Source organism: Canis lupus, chromosome 20, assembly GCF_011100685.1.
Source record: "Canis lupus familiaris isolate Mischka breed German Shepherd chromosome 20, alternate assembly UU_Cfam_GSD_1.0, whole genome shotgun sequence".
Taxonomy (NCBI): Eukaryota; Metazoa; Chordata; class Mammalia; order Carnivora; family Canidae; genus Canis; species Canis lupus.
The window spans coordinates 34824901-34848598 of record NC_049241.1 but is presented as its reverse complement, the minus strand read 5'-3'; the positions used below and the strand labels follow the sequence as shown (position 1 = coordinate 34848598).

The 23698-nt window shown below is 40.5% G+C and overlaps 1 protein-coding gene across 1 annotated transcript in view; it reads right to left on the bottom strand.

Moving 5' to 3' along the window:
• Positions 1 to 23698, bottom strand: part of ERC2 (ELKS/RAB6-interacting/CAST family member 2) — a 946536-nt gene that overhangs the window by 190749 nt on the left and 732089 nt on the right. Inside the window, exon 16 of the mRNA XM_038566126.1 lies at positions 23458 to 23605. Within this exon, the coding sequence (XP_038422054.1) occupies positions 23458 to 23605 (148 nt within the window). The remainder of the gene's footprint in view (positions 1 to 23457; positions 23606 to 23698) is intronic.

Below are 23698 nucleotides of genomic sequence, written 5' to 3'. Positions count from 1 at the left end.
AGAGGCAGTGGAACTCCTGGGTTTGTGAATCTGACAGAAATCCAATTTCCAGAAAGGATGGAATTACGTTCTGATTTCATCTGGAGATGTCCAATGTGCTGAATCATGTTTTCCACCCCCGCCCCCCACCTCCCAACATTTTAGATTAAATTCATCAAATGGATACATTTTGAAAATCATTTTTTCTTAGTCACCTGTTTAGTAGAATCCAAAAAGCCTGATTTTTCTATTGTCCTGAAGTTGAAACAGCATAAGTAGACAATATCCAAATGTACTTGGACTTGAATCTAAACAGAAGCAGATATTAAAGTATACAACTAATGTTTCTCCACAGCACTATGAGAAGGTGGCTAACTGGAAAGTTAAAGTGATCTCCTCTAAGACTCTTGAGAATTTCAGGAGCTATCTCAAATCTCTCCCCTACAAATGACGATTTACTAACATAATCCAGATTCATGCAGCATTAGTGCTAGGCCACACCTTAAATCAATGAATCCAAGTTTACTATCTTACTGAAGGAGAGACTGAGGCTCCAAAAGGTTGAAGTTAATCACAAACCCAGGAGAAAGCCCTAGAATACTTGACTGCTGGCCCCAGGCCCTTCCTCTGCCCCTGGCTGCCTTCCCATTTGATTTGCATGTGTAGACAAGTCCACCATGCCCATGACCAGTAACACCACAGGACCACCTTATGTCTTTCGTTTTGCATTCCAAAGTACTATGGTATTAATTTCCATTCTTGCAGTCTGAACAGCATCAAACACCTAATCATTCTGGTCTCAGTGTCTACAGATAGGTTAAGGAATTTTCCATTTTCTTTGAGATATGAGTCTTAGTTCTCTAGCAGAACTACTGATTTAGCTTTATATTTTCTACTTTTTTTTACACATCTATTAGCTTATTATAGAAAGCATATATACTAGCTATGAAAAATTAAATAGTACAAAAGATGTTATGAAAAGAAAAGTAATATTCCCTCCCTGCCTACCCCAATATCCATTCCCACTCTTAAGGTTTTTTTGCCAGTTTTATCATACAATTTTTTTTTAATTTTTATTTATTTATGATAGTTACAGAGAGAGAAAGAGAGAGAGGCAGAGACATAGGCAGAGGGAGAAGCAGGCTCCATGCACCGGGAGCCCGATGTGGGATTCGATCCCGGGTCTCCAGGATCGCGCCCTGGGCCAAAGGCAGGCGCCAAACCGCTGCGCCACCCAGGGATCCCTTATCATACAATTTTTATGGATAATGCAAGCACAGACATTTGCACATACCCTTTAAAAATAAAATGCCCAGTATCTCTTGGCTACCCTTCCATATCAAGATCATGTAGAGTGACCCCATTTTCAATGGTTACACATTATTCCATTCAATACATATACTTTTATTTACCAATCGTCTATTGATGTACTAAAATAGTGGGCAGAACTCTATTTATTTTGTTCAGAGCTGTATCCCAAGTACCTAAAACATTGCCGGGCACACAGTAAATGTTTGGTGAATGATTAAATGAATAAATAAGTGAACGAATGAATGAGTGAATGAATGAGGAACATTTGTGTAATCTCCAGTTTTTCATTATTTCAACAAGGCTTTAAAGAATACTTTTCCAGGGGTGCCTGGGTGGCATAGTTCGTTGGGTGTCCAATTCCTGGTTTTGGCTCAGGTCGTGATCTCAGGGTGATGAGATCGAGCCCTGCATCAGACTCCTTGCTGAGCATGGAGTCTGCTTGACATTCTCTCTCCCTCTTCCTCTCAAATAAATAAATAAATTTTAAACAAAAACAAAACCACTTTTCTAAAGGGACAGTTTTACCTGTCTTCATGTGCTTGCTCTCAACAAGGATGGATGCTGAAACAGCTTATAAAAGCTGTTTCTATAATGTGCTAGGAAAAGAGGTTCAGGAGAGATCTCTAGAATAGAGTATACACATTCCAAACTTTGAAAGCTATCATCAAATTTCCCTTCAGAAATATCAGTCAACTTCTAGTCTGTGCCTCTTTCCCCAGACTGTGCCAACACAGAGTCTTTTCAAACTCTAATCTTCAAAATCATAAAAACCTGTGTCACATTCATATTTCCGTAATTATAATTTGAGGCTGAGTATCTTTTCCCTACATGTATTGGCTGTTTCTGTTTTACTATCTGTGAGTCTCCTTGTCCTTTTGTCAACTTTGGGGGGAGGGCTGAGGGAATGTATTTTATTGGTTGTGAGAATAATCACATATATAAAAAATGATGAGAGCTCCTTTCAGAAAGACAAGAATCTAAGTAAGAGTGGGAAGAAAGCAAGTATGAGCAGGCTATATAAAGAAGGGAAATGTACACACTCAGGTTGGATTTGAAGATGCTGGGGAACCTCTGATTATTGAAGACATCAGCATCTGGAATGTTCCCATGAGCAAGAGAGAAAGGGGGAAGTATTAGCCAGTTAGTGTAACTGGGATCCCAGTTAGTGTGCTGGGATGCAAACAGAGCTGGCTCCCTTCCCTCTGTGCCACAGCCCTAGCAGGCAGGCGGTGGTTATAGAGGGAACACTAGCAGGAGTCTTAGTGTGAGCAGTTAATATGGTGCTTCACTTTTCTGCAAAAGGCTTGTGGGCTTCTTCAAAGTCTGGGCCATCCACGGGAGAGCACAGGGCATGTAAATGACACTCATCATGCATGTGTTGGTGGGAAGAATCTAATACAACTTTCCTCTCCAAACAGAAATTCCCTGTGTAGCAGTCCTGGTAGATGCATTACCTAGCCATAGGAAACACAGTACCTTATGAGAGAATATATTAAATGGCTTAAAGGTGATGTCCTCCCTCCCCCATGCCTGACATATTTTGAGCTTTTTGGCTGCAGTTTTAGTCCACTTGTCCTAATTCTGCTTTTTGGGAGGGGGGCTCAGGTCTTTAGACATATCAGTACAGTTATGCCTTCTATCTCTCATTTACCTACCCTAATCATTCTTTGTCGTCTCTACTGGCCATTCTCTACTTCTCCTTGTCTCCTTTCTGTACCCCATCACACAAGGGCTCCTTTTAGAGAATAAGTCCCTGAACAGAGTAAGATAATCCAAGTCTTCACATATGTTCTTAACCTGTGCTAAACATTATTTTTTTTTAAACATTATTTTAAAATAATTAACATACTCCCATGTTGCATTGATCTCTTAACATCTGCTGTGCAATGATGACTCATATTCAAATTTGCAATTGATTAAACTCATATCCTGGTGGCCAGTTTCCTTGCCATTTACACGCACACACACACACACACACACACACACAGAAACACACACTCAAGATATGAGGCATGTGTATGCCAGAATTTTAATTCTAAGTATAAAGTTCATTCTTTTCCTTACTAAAAATTTGCTTTGGCTTATACTAACTAAATTTGGGTCTGTCATTCCATCCTGCTGACTTTCTCAATTCTAATTATGTCTTCCATTGTTTTAGGTAAATTTCCCAGCTTTGAGCCATCACATTTTCAAAAAGTGTGTTTTCAAAGACCATATAATTAGATCCGTGTACATGCCAGAAGGACAGAGCCCAACACTTTGGCAACCTCTCTGTAGAGGTGACAGGATTCTCTAACCAATCTGCCTAGGGTGGGGTTGTTCAAACAACTATAAATCTATCCAACTAAACCACCATTTTTAGTCCTTATTTCTCTGGTAAAAAAAAAGAAGAAGAAGAAAAGAATAAGTAGGAGGAGGAGGAGGAGGAGAAGTAGAAGAAAAGGCAAAATAATACAAACTGATATAAATGCCTAGTTTATAGGCATTTATATCAGTTTGGTACCCTGGTACCCTGTGTCTATGGCATTCCCTCAACCTACCTTTATATTAACGTTTTCAAAAAACAAAGTGAGTTTAGCATTACTTAACCTTAGTAAACAAAGAATCTTAGCGATTGTTGATTTTATTACAGGTTTCATAACCATCAATTGAATAACTTGTTCTGGAATTTGTGTGTGAATCGATAACAAATTTACAGTATCTTATAAACACATTTGTCTTTTAGGCATTTAGAAGTAAAATTCTGGAGGTGTGTAAAATTCAAAAAGTCCTAAGAAAATAGGAAGTTAGTTTTCCTATTTTTTAGGTGCTTTTTATCCACTGTTGGCAGGATTGTAAATTAGAATAAACTCTCTCAAGGGCATTTTGGAACTACGTATTAAAATTCAAAATATGCATGCCCTGGGGTAAAACAGTCTCTTCCTGAAAAGAAAGTTAGAACAGGTACACAGGAATGAAATGGATAAAAGGATATTCACTGGGATGTTGGGTACAGTAGCAATTAATGAGAAGTAAACAAAATGCTCATCTGTCAGGATTTTGTTAAACAAATTATTGAATATCCATCATCATATAATGGAATCTTCAGAATGGTTATTCTTGAAGCCATTCAAGAATAACATATATTGGGATCCCTGGGTGGCGCAGCGGTTTAGCGCCTGCCTTTGGCCTGGGGCGCGATCTTGGAGACCCGGGATCGAATCCCACGTCAGGCTCCCGGTGCATGGAGCCTGCTTCTCCCTCTGCCTATGTCTCTGCCTCTCTCTCTCTCTCTCTCTCTGTGTGACTATCATAAATAAATAAAAAAATTAAAAAAAAAAAGAATAACATATATTTATATTAATCAGAAGGAAAACTATCACAACATGTAGTTGAATGAAAGGAGATGCAGGTGATAAAACAACATGACCATATAAAATAATATATAAATATCTATATTTAAACACATTTGCAGGTTTACACATGTATATGTGTATAGCACATATATTCATACATGCATATGTGAGAAAGGTCCAGAATGATGAGCACAAAATATTGCCAAGTGCTTAGATTTCAGGGAGTTTACTTCTTCCTTTATTCCTTTCTAAATTATTTGAATATGCAACAAATTATAGGAAATAAGAAATGAAACAATAAAAAATATTTCTCTGCTCCACATACAAAAATGCTAAAATACAAGTTATTCCTCATATTAGAAGGAAATGGGGTTGAAATCATTTTAGTTCAGGGGAAGAGACTCCTGAGACTGGCACTGTGGCTCTGGTCTCCTGCAATCTTCTGTTTCTGTGAACTTCAACAGACCAGGGTTAAATGGAATCCTGCCTGCCTTGTTGGCCACAGTTCTCCTATTTCAGCCTGATCTAGCAAACTAACATAGCAGCTTCCTCCAGGACAGGCATTTAGCAAACCTGGCCCCTTTCAAATCCTGAAGAATGCACGCACTTCACAACTGCAATGAGAGGCAAGGCTGTGGCTATGCAACACAGCTGGATAGAAGAGGAAAGGTTCCCAAGGCCCTGTCAGGCTCTGAACCAGTGCACCACTGCCAAACTCCAGTACTCCCCCAAAAGCCCCAGAGCCCTCAGCTGGATCGAGTCACTGTCCATCTGAGTTCTGCATCATGGGCCAAAGATTGGGCGTATCTCTTTGCTGGGTTCTTTCAAGTTGGGAGAGTTAATAGTACAGCTCCAAGTTCAGGAAATTTCTTGTAATAATACAGCATTGCAGTAATGTATAGGGTAAAGTCATGCAAAAAATATTTGTCTCATTCCCACACTCTGAAACTTGGTAATTATATAGGAGCTTGGACATTAAGGACCCAGACATAAAGGAGTGGGTTAAAAAGCATAATTATGGCTCAGAAACAGCATGAGCCTGAGGACATTTCAGGCCAGGTCCTACTCAACAAAACAAAACAGCACCCAAAATCAAATAGTGGGCTCTCTCCCTCTCTCTCTCTCTTTCCCATTTTGGGAAATAACCCACTAAAAAATAATGTACGTATCATGATTATTTAGAAACAGACATGAGATAAAACTAGCAGCAAAATAAAGTCTTTAGTTCTGGGATTTTAAGGTTAATGACCCAAGAATCTCTCAGGTTTTATGAAGCTTTATAGGACATGATTTGAAATTTGCGCCACAGAGGAAAGACTTCAAATCTCCATGTCTTATAGACTGTGTAATTGAAAGAAGCTGTTAGGTTATACTTTGTATGATATGAGGGGGCATTAATAAAAGACCCAAGTCATTACTGGCCAACCATTCTTAAGTATGCAGAAAACAAGAATATGCCTTGGGATGTAGCCAAGCTTCATCAAACCCAAGGCAAGTGTTCATAGATAGAAATGACCCAGCAACCTAATCTCAGAAGCCATTCTATCATTAATCAAAGATGCTGGTGACCAAATTTATTTCAGGTGACAGTTTTCATATTATACTCTCCCTTAAGAATATATCATAGTTCCCTATTGTCTTATGTATCAAAAATAGTTCATTCACTGGGCAAGGCCATCCTTTCCCTTTCTTTCTGAACAATGCCCCCCCCCCAGCTGTATCCATAGAAACTATCCCCAAAGATGGTCTCCAATACCATATACACACAGATTCATCTTTACCCTGGTACTTCCCTTGCCAGGGATTACCCCTTCCTTCAAAACCAGGTCTTACAGCCTCCATCACAGCTAGAGCTCAAATGTACCCCATTAAGGTAATTTCCATGATTGAAAGTATCTTGGAGAGTAAAGAAAATTAGAAGTGGGGTCAGAAAGCCTCAATCAAATGGTCAAAGTCACTTAAGAGCTGTTTAACTATCAGCAAGTTATTCAACCTCTCTGATTCTGTGCAAAAGTCATCAGGAGACTGCTGGATATCAAAAGGGGTTCTCTGATCTCAGTCTGTAGCTTCTGATACCTTTTCATAGTCCTGGAATATCTGAAACAAGGCTTATATCCTCTTTGTGCTCAAGGCACTAAGGAGGGCACTTGATGGGATGAGCACTTGGTGTTATACTATATTTTGGCAAACTGAATTTAAATTTAAAAATTAATTTAAAAAAAGAAAGAAAGAGCAACTCTCTCTTACCCATTACCATCTTGTGCCTTGGGCTACTGGCTTATCTTCACTCCCATGCCCATTTGTGCTATATGGTCCTGTCCCAGGCCCCAGGTACACTTCTTCTGGTCACAGTTGTAGCCCAAACCATCCCAAATCTTGCCATTTATTTTATGTTTACAGTGCTTGAATTTGCAAGGCCATCTATATGCATTCTGAGATCAATTCCCTCCTGGGGGTGTTGCTGAACACTTTCATTACATCAATACTTCCTAAATGCTGATTTGTCAATCTTATCTGTCAGCTTTTAGTTCTCCTTCCCTGAGATCCTGAAGATGTAGTTTAGAAGGCTGGTCCTAGAGTTGGTGAAGAAGCCCACCACATATCAAAACAGAGCCAGGTTTAAGAACTGCTGCTGAAGTTAATGAAGCCACTTTAAACACTAAGACATGCATAAATTTTTTTGAGAATTTTGCCATGTGATAGGCAGAAATGTCACAGAGAATTGGAAGTTGAAATAATAATCTGTATCATCTTTATAATTTTTCCTTTAATTTCCACTCTAATTTGTGATCTTCCTTCTTTATCTATGAATCTATCGCCATAGCATTAATAAGCCTTTTGGGAGCTTCAAGCTGGGAATCACTGTAGACTTGGAAAAATCCAGTATTTCTTACTATCTCTTCTCAGTATGCCACTGCTGAAGAATAATCAGGAAAGGATTCTTTCTTCCTCCTTTTAAAGTTTTCTTACTTCCTAAGGGATGCCTCCCTGAAGTCCTGGGAAGCCTACATGTCTATAAAGATCTTGGTATCACTGAGAATGAAAACCAGCATAAGCATATATCAACTCTGTCCCTGAATAAGTGTGTGATTTTTATTTGGTTTGTTCCAGAAACTCTTGCTTGATTTGCATTTCAGTAGTGTGCAAGATCTGAGAAACATCCTAACCTCCTGGCAAACTATCAGGAGAATATTGCTAGAAAATGAGGCCTCTGCTTTCCCAGAACTTTTCTTTGTATTCTCTGAGTTTAAGAACAAGATATAATATCTAAAAAACCTAACAAATAAAGGAATCAACACACAAGCAGTAGAAGTTAGACCCAATACTTTATCCCACATGGTTGGAGGTAAGGAGAATAATTGCCTACAAATCAATCAACAGATTGAGCAGAGGGGGGAAAAGATGCTGTGCTATTTCCTTGATCCCTATCTGGATTCCCAGAGTTCCACAGAACATTCCAAAAGTAATTTGGCTTTTATGCACAGTGCACAGGGACTAATGTTTTTCAACAGAGTTTCATAAGGAGATGTGGGGATAATTTTGGGTCTTGCTCTTAGCAGAAGCTGCAAATTGGGTGTGGCTAAGAGGACAGAATCAGGCTTTTTAATGTGACTACTCTTTTGAAAAGCCACCACAGAGATGAAAAATTGCCTACCCTCACCCCACTGAGAATTCATGGTGGATTTGCCTAAGAGAATTCCTGCTCATAAAAATCTGCAAAACAGATCTGTTAAAACAAACCTATAATTATGAATACAACAAAAATCTCACTTAAATAATTTTGCAGCTTTAATACGAACTGATTCAATAACCCCCAAACCTGATTGGACTAGTCAAATTTGACAAGATTCAAGTCCCCTAAAGGTGATTACAGAGCATGCATGACTGACCATCAAATTATGTGAGATGCTGAAAAAAGAATAAAGAACAAGACAATAGCTTCCAACCGAAGCAATTTAAAATATTCAACAATGCTTTTCAATATAAAACTGTTCGGTAACAAGCAGGGAGAGCCTATTGGCAAGTATATTTTTGGACCAAATTCCAGAAATGGAAATTAAGTGACAGGATGTGCCCAAGGTCATGTATATGTGGGTAACCAGATAAAGGAATGTGGAATGCCTGACTTCCAGCCAACACCTAGCTCCTTCCACTTTGGAGGAAGGAAGACCAAGAGTGAGAGGATGTTCTGTAAATTCTGTGGTTGTACCTGCATCTTCACAGACTCTTTCTATGCTCCGTGGAGTTAGCATTAAACTAAAGCATCACACATCACTCTAAAATTTTCCTCAGAGAGAAATTGTAGCTTTCTACTTCCTCAATTCTCTTGGTCTTGGTCAGAACATTATATTTGTTGGACAGCATATTTTTAAGTGGGAAGATATTTCAAAAATCAAATATTCTGGTTTGTTTCAAAGAATATGTTCTCAGCTAACGTCTGATTCTTTCTTCCTGTGGGGGTGAGCCACAGTTGGCCACGATTCACCAAAGTTTCCACCAGCTAACAATAAAAAATTATGTCCCATTCTAAAGAAACAAAAGAAAAATTATAGTAAAGTTGTGCATTTCCTTTCCAGTCCCCAAAGACAATCTGAAGAACTGGTTCAACATGCCAAATTAAGCCATGAGAATTTATCCATATCTAATAAGGATTAGCAAATGTTACAACACTGAACACAGCCTTGACATAATTTATATTCCAACTTCTAAGGCACTGGGTTCAGCGTGCTCTCATTCCAGCCCTGACATAGGAGGATATGTTGAGCAGTCCTGTAGTGTCCTCTGAGAATCCCAATCATGTGTATGACAAGCAGGAGGGCTCTTCACATGACAAAAGAAGGTTTCTATATACAGAAATAGTACCCTCAGAACCAGAACATAGTAACTGAGCTTATAGAACTAACTACCTAGGGGAGATACAGGCATTTCTCCTCTTGAGCCCAAGATAATCATTCTGGAAACAGAAAACTTGGTGATAGAACCTGCTTTGCCGCTTTCCAAAGCTGGGTGTCCACCTGCAACTTGGAAAACTTTGGAAACAGTTCTAAGTCACATATTTGGAGTGAAAAAGATTAAGCCTCCTGAACTTTGAGCTAGCCAGCTCCGATTGGGTCTGCTCCATTCCATTTCTCATCCACACTTGCCAAAAGCACGAAGAGGCAACTGGGACATTTACTCATAGTATCTGCTATTAAGATAAATCAGCAACACTTAAGTGTCTTTTGTTCATAAAAATAATCCCCTGGAGATGGTTCTCTTCCCCTCCCTCCCCCCCAAATATCAGCTTTTTGTTTCCCTGCCTCACCAAGGATTGCATCACTAGAAAGCTCAAGAACACAAGAGGCTCTCCCTGGAAGCCCAATCTCATGTCAAGAAACCTCAGAAGACCTTGACTCCAACAGACCCCCCCAGCACCCTGGACAAGAAAGTTCAAGGCTGGGAGATCTGGACACTCCTTTCCTTGGAAGGAAGATGTCTGAACCCATACTGAACTGGGTTCTTTCAAGGCAACGCTTGCACCTTCTGCACTACTTATGTTTTGTTAAAGGGTGAATCAGGATTTGCCTCCCAAAATTGCAGAAGGCAAGGGCGATTTATGAACATTTCTACTCAAGCTTTTTCTTTGGCCAGGGAAACAAGTCATGTGGAATGGATTTGTGTCAATGGATTGTCAGCAGAGACAATGTGGGACCATCATTTCTCAGTGCTACCCTGTGGGGAAGAGTAAGATAGTCTTGTCCTTGGCTCCTCAGAATTGAGATTAATATTCTGCACATTTGTGCAACCCTCAGGGTTTTTTTAAGACCTTGTCCCAGAGAAGATGCTTCATGGTAATGCTTCTCTGTGAGTTAGGTAGGAAACAAAATATTCATTTTTACAGGAAGGTAAGTTGACCTGCTCACCATCACCTAAGTAATAAATGAAGATGAGTCAGAATTACACAAGCCAAATGAGCAAACTTCGGAGTCTTCTGTCTTCCCTGCCGTCTTTGAAATCTAGAATACTCAAATGTTGCTTGGTAGGAAGCAGGGCAAATGCATTGCAGTGGAAAAACAGAGGCTGAGAGTACTACCCCTACAGAGAGATTCACTGATGGCATCTTGGCTTGACTACTCACCAGCTCTGTGATTTGGTTTCTGCCTCTGCAAAGTGGAGGATTCTGATGATACCACCGCTTTAAGTATTTGTGATAATTGTAATACAACAACAAAAGTAAATCACTGTGCCTAAAATATCATTTGTTCAAAAAAGTAACAGCTGTCTTCATATCTTATTGAACAATGCATCTCTCCTACTCAACTGTAGGCTCCAAGAAAGCAAAAGCACAAAAGCACAGCCTTGTGCCTCAAAGTCCTCGTTGTATGTGTGAATGTACTGGAATTGTCTCTGACTACCAAAAATGCAAGGAACCTAGGGGTCTGTTGGTTTATTCCCTTCATTTTACAGATGGGAAAACCGAGCCTGTGAGAGAGAAGCAAAATGAGCTGCCCCAAGTTTCTCAGTGTGTTGAGGTCAGAGCTGGGTGAGAACTCTGATTCTCAGATCTTGCACCATCTATTACCTGTCAAGTTTTCCTTGCTGAGGTGTCTTTTGTGCTTTGCTGTATTAAATAGTTAATATAATACCTCCTAGATCACTGCATGCTGTCAGATATCTCAGAGAACATTGGGGCCCCAAATGCAAGAAGACCAACGCAGAAACTGCCTGGCCTTGTGACCCACATATCTGGTTCCTACCCTAGCACTCAAAGGAGCTTTGGCACACCCAAGGCAGCCCAAAGCAGTCGGGTTTCTGGTTGGCTTCTCAGCTATCTTTGTAATTCTTGGTGAGCTAAAGGAAATAAACTAGCCTCCAGATGATTGGTTAATCAGAGATTTCTGGGGCAAAAGAACCACCCTGCATTACCTTGTGAGTTGTCATTCTTGTTCAGTCGATTTTCATTGTTCTCTGAAATGACAGCCTCTCAGTCCAATCTGAACTTAAAACCTCTTTGCACAATTCCATTCCCAGACTGCATCAGAGATCATCTGAATAAAAATTTGCTGGCTGTGTCCAATGGGCATTTCCCAATGGCCATATCAGGGCAGAGATAAGAGAGTGGGGTTTTGGTTGTTGTGTGCATATTTTTAAAAATAATCTCATCTAAACATTGGTGTTGTGGGGTTCTGGCTCCCCCACCTTGTCAGCTCAGCAACTGCACTTCAGACTTGGACCTGAGAAGACCAGATTCCACCTCTCCTGGCTATAATTTGTTCCCTCTGAGGACTCTCTTCCTGCACTGTACTCTACATGGATCACCCCCTACCTCCCTTCAGGTTCTTGTTCACATGTCCCTTTCTCAAGGAGGCATCCTGGGAACACCATATTCAAAGTCATCTCCCAAACACCTCATAGAACACCATCTTTATTTTTCCCCACACTATTTGTCATTTAATGTTGCATATACATGATGCCTTTCTTTTGTTTCTTGTTTGTCCCCTCCACTAGAATACAAACTCTCTTGGGGTAGGGAGTTTTGTGTTTTGTTCACTACAGTGTCCTCAGTGTCTAGAACAATGTCTGGCACATAGTATGTGCTCAATAAGATTTGCTGAATAAGCTGCTCACTTCTTCCCATGCCTACTCCCCTAAGAAGTTTTAAAGATCTCCCTCTGACTCTCCCTCTCTTTTACTGGTCATTTGCAATACTTAGAGTAATATTCTGTCCCAAATCTATAGTTGGCATGTTATCAGAGTATAGACTTGACAAACTTAACACTAACAACTGAAATTTTTGTAAAAACTTAGAAATGTCAAGTACTTTGTAGGAGAGAGCCATTTCTAAATTCTCTAAAATCCTTAAAACAACTATAACTCCAATATTTCAACTTTTGAGCACTAACATGAAGGAAATAACAGAAAAAAGATTTATATACTGAGATGTTCATCAAATATGATTATAAAAGTGAAAAACTAGAAACCAACTGAAATTCCAAAAATAAGAGAATGATAAAAATAATTACGGCAATGATGGAAATCATACAACCAAGATATATGCTTTTGAAGGCTTTTAAGGACATGGGAAAATGTATAACATTAAATGTTTATAAGGTTAAAAAAAACTTTATTATGTAGTATGTCATGTCTTTGTTCAAATATGTATGTAGACAATGGAATGTAGGAAACTATAAATCTTAATGACAGTTATTTCTGAATGGCGGGATTATGGGTGATTTTAGATTCTTACATACATTTTTCTAAGTTTCTAAAACGAGCATACTATTTTTATGATAAAACATATATTTATATGCTTTCAAGTATGGAAAAGTATCATTTACATAATAAGGATGGTTACAGAATTAAATCCTTATTACTTTTTAATATTGTGCAATACTATGGATCACATTTTAAAAAAAACAACACACCTGAGAGGTTCTAGAAGTTTTAACTCTGCCTTTAGTAGCATGTTGCAGAGAATGGAAAAAAAAATGGCATCTTCCCAAAAAGAATATGTAGTTAAGTGAGAGTAAAGATAAACTACAAGAATGCTAAATACTGTGTTTGATAATTGTCTTTCTGCAATCATGAGAGGGAAGGGGCAGTAATCCCCTTTCCTGAAACATTATTGTTTGAAAAAGCCTAAAAAGAAGAAATTCTGAAGCCAGGGAAGCACAATCTGTACACCACTGCTGATCAATGACAAATCAGTGTGATTTAGACACAGTTATGCAAGGGGCAGTGTGAACACAAAGGGGGGGGGGGTGAAGGACTTTTCTTTCATTTTGAAATTCAGCATTAGGAAGACACAAGGGCAGGAAGTCAGATCTTTTTTCAATTCATTTGAAATGATAAGGTGAAGACAGCCTGGAAGGACTTTTAATTATATGATGAGAGGAAGGAAAGGAGGGAGGGAGAGAAAAGAGACCAGGAGAAACCTGTTTTATATATGAGATGATGAAGAAGACAGTGGAAAATGGAGAGGGAAAAAGGCTTCCAGCAGCTATCTTGAGAATGAAACACAAAGGCTAAAAGAGGCAAGTGCCAAGATTTCACATAGGGAAGCAGAAAATGTGGCAGACTTGATCAAGCCTGTGGCAAACCTTCCCCATGGCAGCAGGAGACACCTGGTGATGTAGAAAGAGATAAGTCTCCCTTCCCAGCCTGCATGTGTGACCTCAGGTCATAGCCGGAGCTGGTGGGGCCTGTAGGAGGAGCTGGGAGTGGTGCTCAGTATCACAAGATAAAGCCTTCTTTTTATGCTACCCTGTTGCTTGGGGGCGATGACCGAATGAGGTATCGCAGCAACCTGGGGACTTGGGCTGAGAAGAGTATGGAAGAGCTTTGGAGTGAGACCTCTTCACAACTTCAGTTGCGGTGTCTTCACCTAGTTCCAGGACCTTAGATTCCTTATCTCTGAAATGATATTAATAACATCTGGTTTTCAGAATTGTGAAGATTAAATGAGATAATATATTTAAAACCCAGTGCCAGGTATATAGCAAGAGTTCAAAAATTGTTAGCTACTCCCACTCTAAAAGGTGAGTAGAAAACTGTCACGAAGAGCAAGAATGATGCACACATTACACACACAAAGTCCTCTTGAAGCAATGTCAGTTTAAGATCCCCTCAAATCTACCCAGTGCAACAGCTGGATCCGTCCTTTCCCAAAGTACAATGGCTTCCTGGTGGCTGACATCTTGGGAACTTCCCCCATATATGCTGTCTGCTTTGGTGATGGATCTGAATGTTCTTAGAGGCAGTAATGAACAGGTTAAAATCGAGGGGATTTCAAACATGTCTAATCCAATAAGAGGCTTGGTAAAACATGCGTTATCACTTAAAGAATAAATGTTTAAAAATAGAGCACAGATGTGAAATTTGAATAAAAAAAGAGGGAGACAGCGCGTGAGAGATCTTCTTGGCATTTGTATGCTATTCTCTGTTTTGGTCACCTTCAGCTAAGCCTGTTATTCTAATGTGCTCTGCCAACTGCTAGATACTGTGGGGGGTGCTTCAAATTACTGAAGCACAGTTGGCAAATCACTCTGAACTTAAAAGTCATATCCATCTCTCTCTTTACGTATTTCTAAAAATGGAGGAACACACTGATCAAGTTGAGCTTTTCAAGTTTTTCTACTTAGAAAGGTATATTTTAAAAGTAAAGAGCTTTTCTAAAACTAGCAATTCTTATATTAGAATCCTTAAATACTTTAGAGAAGTATCATGGATAAGCCTCTGTCACAAAAGATAGACTATGGGCTGCCAATCATAAAATTCACAGGAATTCCTACTTCTGTAGGAAGCATTCCCTGACCTCTCCAGCAAGGAAAGATTTTTGAATGTTGATAGCACATCTGCACCAAAAAATAGCAATTTTCCCCTGTTATCCATTTCATGAGCTAACATTTGTCATACTGGTGGTAGAGATGATAAAAACCCAAGGTTCAAAGGTGAACTCAAATGTCCTTCTATAGCTCAAGAGGGCCTAACACAATCTCACCAAAGGTACTCCATGAATATTTAGGGAAGGGAACCAAAGTGGTTTTAAAAATATGACTATTCAAATGAAAGACTCAGAAAGTGGACCATCAAAGTCAGCTTGCAGCTCTGGGAAAATGCACCTCCAACAGAGATTTGGGAAACCCGTTGAATCCCTGAGAAAATATTTGCCTCCACAATCCGAGTGCCATTTCGTGTTGCAACTGGTCGGCTGAATTGATACCCAGAGTACTGGGGCTGAGGCATCAGCTACTTAGAGTGAGGAAAGTCGAGGTAAAGAGAGCAGACTAGTGTCCTGACCAATTACTTAGACACTATGAGGAAACTTTTCAGTAACACTGAGTACTTCAAGCTTTATCTCCTTGAGATACACTGTCCTTGGTCTGCCAAGGAGGAATCTGAATATTTCTTTTTTAAAGGAGGGTTCTCTGGAACATACTGTAAAGATGCCTTGCATCGAAATCAATGATAAATAGAGATGTGCCTAGATTCTACCAGTGGGACAAGAACAACTTAACCCAAAGTAAGTCTGCAGTGAAAACCAATGCATTTGCATTTCAGCAATTTGATCTGGGGCAAGTCTGTGATGCATTACAATGCTGGGATCAAATCAAGCTTTTCTGGAGCTCATCCAACCAAAACACGAGGCTATGGGAACCCTACTGCACAGAGCTCCTCCACTGCTGTTTAATTGTGCTCACCTCCTGAACCATAAAGTGTAATTAAAAGTCATCTGCATACAAGGCAATGGAAGTGTAAATAGGAAGCATAACCATGTGTGGCCTCAAGCAGAAAGAGAAAGAAATGCCTGACCAACCATCCCATGCAGGTGCTTCCCACTTTCCTTGACAGGATGGTTCTGTCTCTGCCAAGATCCAGTTTGACTAAGATTCCATCCCTACAACCTGAAAGTGTTCAACAGCAAGATGGTGGCAGCCTCCACCATCTCCCATTCTTGGCCATACTTACTTGGCTAATTCTTCAATAGGAGTCCTATTGAAGAACAACACCGGAGAGGGGGGAAAGCTACCCAAATAGATACTACTCTACAGAACTAGCATAGCCTCCAGAATGTTGACCTGGACTAGTCTCTCCTGGCCTATTAATACCTCCGTGTCCCAAAATGCCCAGTATATTTCCTGGTAGCCAAAAGGAATACCCAGAACTAGTAGGAAAGGGAAAAGAAAACCAAGCACAACTTATCTCTGATCACAGAGGTATTCTAACCAGTTCTGAGAAATAAGCTGGTTCTAATTTTAGCTAAACAATAGTGTCTGGCCCTCATTTTAAGAAGGCATTTTCATCAAGGATGTGCATATCACTACTTCAGCACACAGGGGAGCATTTGGGAATAAGGCTTAGGGGGTAAGATTTAGTTTTAAGCTTTCTTCAAAAACCCCTTAGCAGCAGAAAAAATCCAATGATTTCAGAATTAATTATTTTGATGTCAGTCCTTCCTTTAAGGGTGAAGAAAAAGAGTTGGGGGAGACTGGATCCAAAACACAAAAGAAGGAAAATTGGTTATTTTTACTAATATTTTTCAGAACTAGTCTCCCCACAGAAAGAAAAGAAAACTTAACTCATTCCCAATTGAGACCTTCTCTCAAAATTGCAAAAATCTGGAAGCCAGATTTTTTTTTTTTTTTTTTTTAAAAAGAGCCAGAGTAAAAGTGTCAGAGGTGTGCTTATGAAGAAATGCAGTTGGGAAGAATACAAAAGTTGGACAGACTTATGTATCTACTACTAAGCTATGATTAATCCTTTATCTTTTTTTATGCAACAGAAAGTTAATTTGTACTGCTCTCTCAGCTTTATACCTTGCTTAGCCTAGAACCAACCCAAATGTCAACACCTGAAGAGTGTCATAAAGATTCTTTTGTTGTTAAGCATACTTGGAATTTCTGAACTCATTTCATATCACCTTCTCTAGCTCTCCTGACAGATGTTTAACAGGAGTTTAGGTATTTCTAGGCAAATTGATTTATGACACTCAGAAGTTTTTCAGGGATGAAGTAGAAGAGCTCCCTTCATAACAAGTAACCTTTGCCACATCTGGAAACTCAGTGACATTTTATTCAAGAAGAAACCCCAAATTTGGAGGGGATCTGAACTAAAATACAGTGAATAGATTCAGAAGAAAGGTTCAAAATGGCCACAATTGCCCATTATTCAAGTACGGGAAAAGGCAATCTCTGTAAAATGTCTTACATCATGGCAGGAAAGGACATGACAACATTTTGTGTTCATCATTTGGCAAACAAGTCTCACATCTTCTACCAACTCCTATAGGTGGTGGCTGCCTGGAATATTGGGGGGAGAAGAATCATAAGACTAAGTTTTGTCAAAGTCATGACTGATCAATAATGTCTCTTTTTAAAATAAGCTGCCCTGGTAATTCACTCACTTATGAATTTATACTTTCAACAAATATTTACTAAATGCCCACTATGTGCTAGCAATTGTGCTAGGCCTGGAGATAAATGGTCAACAACAAAAAAGTCTCAGAGTCTCGTTCTTCGTCCTCCTGGGGCTCATAAACTAGCAGGGCAGATAGTTACCATTCAAATGATCAAAGAACAAATGCAAAATTGCATACGTTACAGTGCAATTAAGTGATGTACACATTCTATAGGAGTGTCAAACTAGAGATTTACCCAATTGAGAAAGTTCCAGAGAGCTTCCCTGAGAAAAGTGGTGTTGGATTGAGATTGAATGAGTAAATGGCTATTAACTACGTAAGGAAAAGAGGGAAATGTATTCTAGGCAGAGGGGATTGCATTGCATGTACAAAGCAGAGCACATATTGGTTTGAATTTGATTTTATCCTTCCAGTAAAGGAAGCCAGGGAAGATTTTAGAGAAATAAGGCTGGAGAGTGATAAGTGTATCATGAGATTTATCTTTTCTAAAGACCAAGCTTTTGTCCACTGAGATTTGAGAATCTCTGTCTTGGCCTGGAGGCAGGCTGTACTTCTCCTAGGCATAGCCATCACCCTGAGTAGGCCAATGTCATGATGATGACCATTCCTGACCACCTGCTTACCTCCTTATGGTAAGGAGAATGCAGGATTTAGACTTCAGTAGTATACTGTTGAGATTGCCAGAAAGTCAGGGAGGATATTTCGTCAAAGGGTTCTGTTCCTACTCAAAAGTTCTCACTAGCCATGACAAGCAAATTTTGGCATTAGTTCTTCATGGCTCCAGTGGAAATGGAAATGCTTTTTAAAAATGCGAGCTAAGCACTGGGACTCCTTAGTAGTTAACCGCAGGGGATCTGGAGAGTAGCACTCTGAGTGGTACCCAAAAGCCCTCCTTGCTCTGAGTTTGCATAGCTAATGTATTTTGTTTCCTAACTGCAGAGAACTTCTCCTCTAGAATGTACCACTCTCAGCAGATCTTGCACAAGAGTCCTACACATCCTATCTGCACCCCATTACTGCTTTGACAGCTAACCTCTTCACTTCCTTGTCTATTCTACTCCAGCCACACTGGTTTCCCTTTTCTTCACCAAACACAGCAGCATGTTCCTGCCTTAGGGCGTTGCACTGGTGATTCCCTCTGCCAAAACACTCTTCTCCTTCTCCTACATTTCTAAAGGGCTCTCACTCTCTCACCTCCTTCACATCTTTGCTCAAGTGTCTCCTTCTCAATGAGGCCCATCTGTCTACCTTATTTTACATTGTTACCACATTCTCAATTCTTCCCTTGACACTCCTGTTCTCCTTATACTGGTCTACACTTTTCTTTCTTTTCTTTTCTTTTCTTTTTTTTTTTTTTTACCATGTGATTTACTTATTTATGATGTTCAGATTTATTGCCTTTTTCCCATCCTCCCCACCCCAAGCATTAAAACATAAACTCCACAAGGAAGGTGTCTTTATCTATTTTGGTCACTGATGTATTCCAAAAATGCATACCATTCTATTACTGGGAAGGCACTCAATGAATATTGTTGAGTTAAATCCCAGCATGGCACTTGGCCTCACCAAGCTACCCATACCCGCTCACACTTGTGCCCTTGAGTAGCTTGTGAGCCATAGGCTGAGGCATTCAAACTTGATTCCTCTGACAACATCTGTGAGGTGTGGGGGCTAATCCATGGCTTACACTATGGCTTTAAGGATGCAGTAGTTAGCCTAGCTAAAGGGAAAGTGTCAGCGCTCCTACATCTCAGAAGCCCAAACCTGCACAACCAGATATGTATGTATAGGTATGGTAGTTGTGTCATGTGGTCTCTTGGAACCTTGGTTTGATTAACTCAAAAATAAGAATGATGCTATCCTCATTGCGGCAAATAAAATATGTTGTGGATGAATCCCCAGCACCTGGCAGAGAGCCTGACACATGGCAGATATGCAATATGTTGGATAGTTGATTATGAGGAAAAAGTGAGATAATATTTGTAAACTTATGTATACATAAAGCACTTGGCATAGAGCCTGGCATGTGGTAATCATGCATTTATTCACAAAACAAATATTTATAGAGTGACTACTATGTTCTTGGCAAAGTACAATAACTATGGGGATTGTTGAATGAGCTACTGATGTTCAGTCACTGTGAATGTCATGGGCAGTAGAAAGACTTGCATGAGCTGAGCTGAGCAGGAGGTAGCATGAAGAGGGTGGCATCTCTCATGAGCCAGTCTGCCTCAGTATCCTCACAGTACATTGGGCAGATGAACATCCAGACCAGGCCTTTCCTTCCCATTGGCCTGGGTACTTGAAAGAGCTCTGCTCTCCGAGGTCACTTATGCAGGAATGACAGTGGAGGTCTGAGACTTGCTCTCCCAGGGGTGCCTTCTCTGATTCACTTTATGTGACTGCATACACAAACCAAGCAAATTTAATAAGCACTATGAGCCTCTTTAGCACTCTGGGACCTGGGGTCTACAGTTCTTGACATGACTTCTCACTGCTCCCCAAGTGCTTGGACTTTAAGGGAGGGAGGACCAGGATGGCTTAGGTACTAACATCTGTCTGCAGTTTCTCCCACAGTCAAGAGTGTGTTCTTAATAAGTTAGGACTCCCAGGTTTATGAAAAATATCAACAATGAAATAAAAATCAAACTATCTCTGAGGGTTGGTGATGATAAAATCAATTATTATTATTATTAGTAGTAGTAGTAGTAGTAGTAGTAGTAGTAGTAGTAATAGTAGTAGTAATAGCAGCTCACACATTTACAGCACCTACTATGTGCCAGGCAGGTGCAAAGCTCTTTACATACAATACACTCACAACACTTTGAATTAGATTATTAGCCCAATTTACAGATAACAAAACTGAGGTTTATGGAGGTTTAATATTTTGCCCATGATCACACAGTTAACAAATGCTCAAGTAAGAGTCATCCTAAGCAGTCCAACTCTAGATGGCATCTGCAAAATCCGGTTATGGTTGTGTGGAAAAGGGTCTTTTCAAGTATCATAGAATGTCCAGCTGTGGAGCCTGAGCAAGGGACCCAACCTTTCTGGACCTCCTATAAGAGCATCAGCCCTTCAGTGTTGTTGGGAGTTGATGAGTTAGTGTATGTAAAATCTTTACATCCACATCTGGCATGTGGTGAGAACTCAGAAGTATTAGGAATTACTGATATGATCAAATAGCCTAAACCTAAGAGCTCTACGCAGAATCCACCCCTTATGAATAGCCTAAGTACATTCTTAAATGGGCATTTTGGCATCTACTTCAAGCTTAAAAAGATAAGGGGACCTCCCAGGTTCTGGAATACCCTTCTGCTTATCACTCTGAATTCTTTCCTGAACTGGGTGGGGTATGTGTGGACTCAGGTAGACTATCCAAAACTCAAGCTCTATTGCTTACAAGCTGTGTGTTTTAGGCTGGTTTATTCCACACTCTGAGTCTCAGTTATGCCCCCTGGAAAAGGAAGGTGATCCTGCTATCCATACTACAGGGCTGCTGTGAGGACACTGGGCAAAGTCCCTGAGAAACACTGGATACATATCCTGGCACAGAACAAACACTCAATAAAAAGGGAGTGCTTTTAAAGCCAATTAATCATTGTCTTTAGAATCATATCATTTACAACAAGGGTACATCAATTTGTGTGCTTTTTTTCCCCCCTTCTCTGTTGCCTACAGGGTATGGGGAAGGATTTCAAACCTAAATCATCAAGGAGCCCATCCTTCTCTTTTGCTGTCTCTTTTTCCACAAGAGCCCTTCAGACCCTGCCTTAGTTCAGGCAGAAGCCTAATTCTGCATGGCTGGGGTTTCCCAAATGTGCCCCATGATACCCAAAACCAAGCCTGTCGTGAATAATGAAGGCTTTGTGCAGTTTCCCAGGAGCAAATTGAAGGGCTACACTCAATCCTTCCTGGAATCCAGGAGTGCATTTTCATGATGCTGAGAAAGAGAAAAAACAGCCTTAAAAAAATTCCTTATTGGAAAAGTAAAGGGAGATTTGGGGAGCAAGGTATCTAAGAGACAGAAAGAAAAATTTAATCCACTATGCCTGACAATAAGGCCTCTGGCAGCCTTGGCTTTGCAGTAATGCCAGGCCATTTTTAGAAGAGCTGGTCCCAGAGGGTAGCCACCAAGTCTGGAACCCTTGGCAAATACATAATAAATGAAATCACTTTACAAATCAAGATAGAATGCTATCATCTATGGTCTCAGGATTTTTGGCCACCAACTACTTGAAATCATCTAAAGAGGTAAAGGGCAAGGCAGGATGTAGCTGTTATGCATCCCCACCCCCCATGGTGGGGGCGAGTGTTTCCTTAGCTGCTGACTGACCTGAGACCTTTGGATCATGTATGCATCGTAGCTGGACCCGTGGTACTTGGCCGTAATATCTGGGCTGTAGCCAGCATCACAAGTGCATGGTATATTCGAGCTCAGGGGCTGTTTCCTAGGTCTATATACCTGTGGGAGAAAGCTACAATGGTTAGGTGCAGGAGGGGAGGGTGCAGGGCTCACAGGGAAGGAGTTAGGAGAAAGCAAAGAAAGGGGCTTATCTTGACTTTCTGTGGCCAAGTGGGTGGAAAGCCCAGTGTAGAAGATGCATAGCCCCAAACAAAGAGGTCAGATGGAAGCAGTTCCCAACCCCCAGGGCCAGCACTAGCGAGGCATGCTGCTCTGTGGAATGACCTCAATGTCTGGCAGTGACTGGGACCCTCCTCTGCAGGAGAGGGCACCCAGGCATGGCATTGGTCTCTCTCTCTCAGCAAGGCAGCCCTATGAGAAATGGACTCTGGTTCAGGGCCAAAGGTTGACTCCTCCTTTCTGAGGAGGGAAAGAATTGGCCCAATTGTGAGGTAAAAGGGTTTATTTCTTTGGCTTCCCTTCCACTCATCTTGTACACTGTGCCCAGATCACCATAGCAGGCAGAGAACCAGTCCTGGGGGCTGAAATTGATGTGGACACACTCCATGTGGTATCATACGGCATTTAGAAAGCTTCAGAGCCACATGTGCCCAGAACTAAGATGTGACCTGTTACCTTGTGAGACCACAGACCACTGAGCCATAGTATTTGCTGAGTTGGTTTCATCATGAAGCTAGAATCCAAGTGAATTTCTTTAACTATTTGCTTACCCAAAGCCCCCAAGTTATATATGGAGAAGAAATGATGTCTGAAGATTTCAGGAATGATTTTGTAATATGCTTCAGGTACAATTTCCATTCAAGCCACTTTCAGAAACCCCTCCAAAAAGAAAAGAACTACTTTCTGTACAAGTTAGGACTTTGCCCCTCCTTCCTTCTCCCTCAGAAGAAATAGAGTGGCCTAGAGAGGAGGAAAAAAGATGGATAACTGGGTAAATAGGTGATAAAAAGAATGTTTAAATAATGGCTGGGGAGGTCTCCAAGCGTAGTCTGGCAGTACTAGGGGCTGGGAGATGTTCCTTAGCCAAAAAGGTCCTGAAGGAACTAGTTAAAGAATCAAAGTTGGAAGTATAGAGAGAAAGAAGTATAAAGAACTAGATGAGGAGAGTTACTGATGGGGCCCAGAAAGTGAGCAAAACAGAAGGTAATAGCTCCAATGAGAAAGAAAGTGCCCAGAATTTAATTCATAGTTTGTTAAGATTTAGTCAGAAGTCATACAAAGTCCACTGGAAGGAAGAGACCTGAGAGCTATTTCTGGGGAGATGATGCAAATACAAAAGAAAGGAAAACAGAGCTGGCTGCAAACCACACAAGCTCAGGCACATGCACATAAACACAGAAAAGCAGTAAAGTGATGTTCCAGCAACAACCTGGGCCATTTCATTCCTACCTGGTTTTAGCTGTTTGAGCTGGCACGATGGACGTGGGAGAATGAAGAGTAGCTAAACCCAGAGAAAGCACCCAAGCCCCCACACCAGCAAAACACACCTTTCGTGCAGGAGGCCCCACCTGCTGTTTTAACTGATGGACGAGCCGATCTTTTTCCCTCTTGAGGGCCATGACTTCTTCCTGTGTCTTTTTCTTTTTGGAAGCAGACAATTCCAGCAAGGCAATATTTGCATCTTTTTCACTGATTGCCGCAAGCAGCGCTTCCTGTCTGGTAAAATAAAGATTATTGCGATAATTTTTATAAAGTGTAAAAAAAAGTTGTCATTTATAGTTGAAATGAACCATAGAGCATTGTCTTAAT